Genomic DNA, 1,408 nt, shown 5'->3' with positions numbered 1-1,408 from the left:
CACTTTCAACTTCAGCGAGTAGGATGTAATCATCGAAACGCTTTGGTTTTCTGATGTTACGACCATATCTTGATGTTACACGCGGGTCTTGGTTTGCATCGTTATTCTCTACTACTTGCTCTTGTTCATCTGCGTCTGCAGCTTCTTCTTCTTCATTATTGTTTTGCTCTTCGTGTTGTTGGTGATCTTGATGCTCATCACCATCTCCTTCTTCGGTAAAATCGATATGAGGAAGCTTGAATGATCCTGGTTCTTCGTCCACGTTTGTTGATAGTGTGTACGATGCGGTGAGATGTCTAGTTACATCGTTTTCTTCACAAAAACGAATGAACTCAGAATATGTGAACTCTCCTCCTCTATCGGTGCGAAAAGTCTTGAGTTGTAGCTTCATTTGATTCTCCACGTACTCCTTGAACTTTTTGAACCGATCGAACGCTTCACTCTTCTCTCTTAGCAACATCGTCCACATATATCTTGAGTACTCATCAATTAAGACAAATACATATCTATTGTTTGCTGGTGTTGATGGTGATATCGGACCGCACAAGTCACCATGTACCAACTCTAATGCGTGTGATGCTCGATACTTTGCTTTACGCGGGAAAGACTTCCGAGTTAGCGCTGCACACATATTTCTCGTGTATCACTTGAGGCATCCCTACTACCATCTCCTTGTCTACCATATTCTTCATGACTCCAAAGTTCACATGTCCTAGCCGTGTATGCCACGTCCATGTAACATCAGTTTCTTGTATTTGAAGACACTTCGGATATTCAACCTCCATTGGCGTCTTGTACAATCGGTTTGGTTGCCTTGTGGCTTGTACTAATAGCCTTCCACGGGGATCTTTCAGCATCAGTAAGTCTTCTTTCATATTAACCTCACAACCCATCTCGGTTGCTTGTCCAAGACTTATGATATTGTGTTTAAGACTTGGGATGTAGTAGATATCTTTGAGTGATCTTCTCTCCCCTGTTTTTCCGATGAACGTGGTCGAACCTTTCCCAACAATCTCGACGTTTGATCCATCACCGAATTTGACTTTGCCTTTGATGCTCTGCCTTTGATGCTCTCATCTAGGTTTGAGAAGAACTCTCTCTTTCCTGTCATATGGTCACTTGCACCATTGTCAAGGTACCATATACTCGTATTTCCATCGCATTCATCAAACCTCTTAGGAAACACTCTCTCTTCGTTGAGGAATACTACTTCATGCATATATAATGCATCTGCTTCTTGTGTTTCCGTTAGGTTAGCTTTTTCTCTTGGTCGTGTAGGACAATTGAAGTACCCCATCTTGTTGCATCTCCAGCATTTAACCTTGGAGTAGTCCTTCTTGGTCTTGTCTGAAGCTTCTCCTCCTTGGTTATGACCATCAGAACCATTAGACCTTCCTCGTCCTCTTCC

The 1,408-nt window shown here is 42.5% G+C and overlaps 1 protein-coding gene across 1 annotated transcript in view; it reads right to left on the bottom strand.

Moving 5' to 3' along the window:
• The window catches only part of LOC106314397, a 1,261-nt gene extending 801 nt beyond the window's left edge, over positions 1-460 (bottom strand). Inside the window, exon 1 of the mRNA XM_013752271.1 lies at positions 4-460. Within this exon, the coding sequence (XP_013607725.1) occupies positions 4-460 (457 nt within the window). The remainder of the gene's footprint in view (positions 1-3) is intronic.
• Between the last annotated feature and the right edge of the window lie 948 nt (positions 461-1,408).

The sequence above is a fragment of the Brassica oleracea genome, chromosome C9 (genome assembly GCF_000695525.1).
Source record: "Brassica oleracea var. oleracea cultivar TO1000 chromosome C9, BOL, whole genome shotgun sequence".
Classification (NCBI taxonomy): domain Eukaryota; kingdom Viridiplantae; phylum Streptophyta; class Magnoliopsida; order Brassicales; family Brassicaceae; genus Brassica; species Brassica oleracea.
Note: the sequence above shows the minus strand (reverse complement) of the source record. Positions and strands in the feature narration are given on the sequence as shown.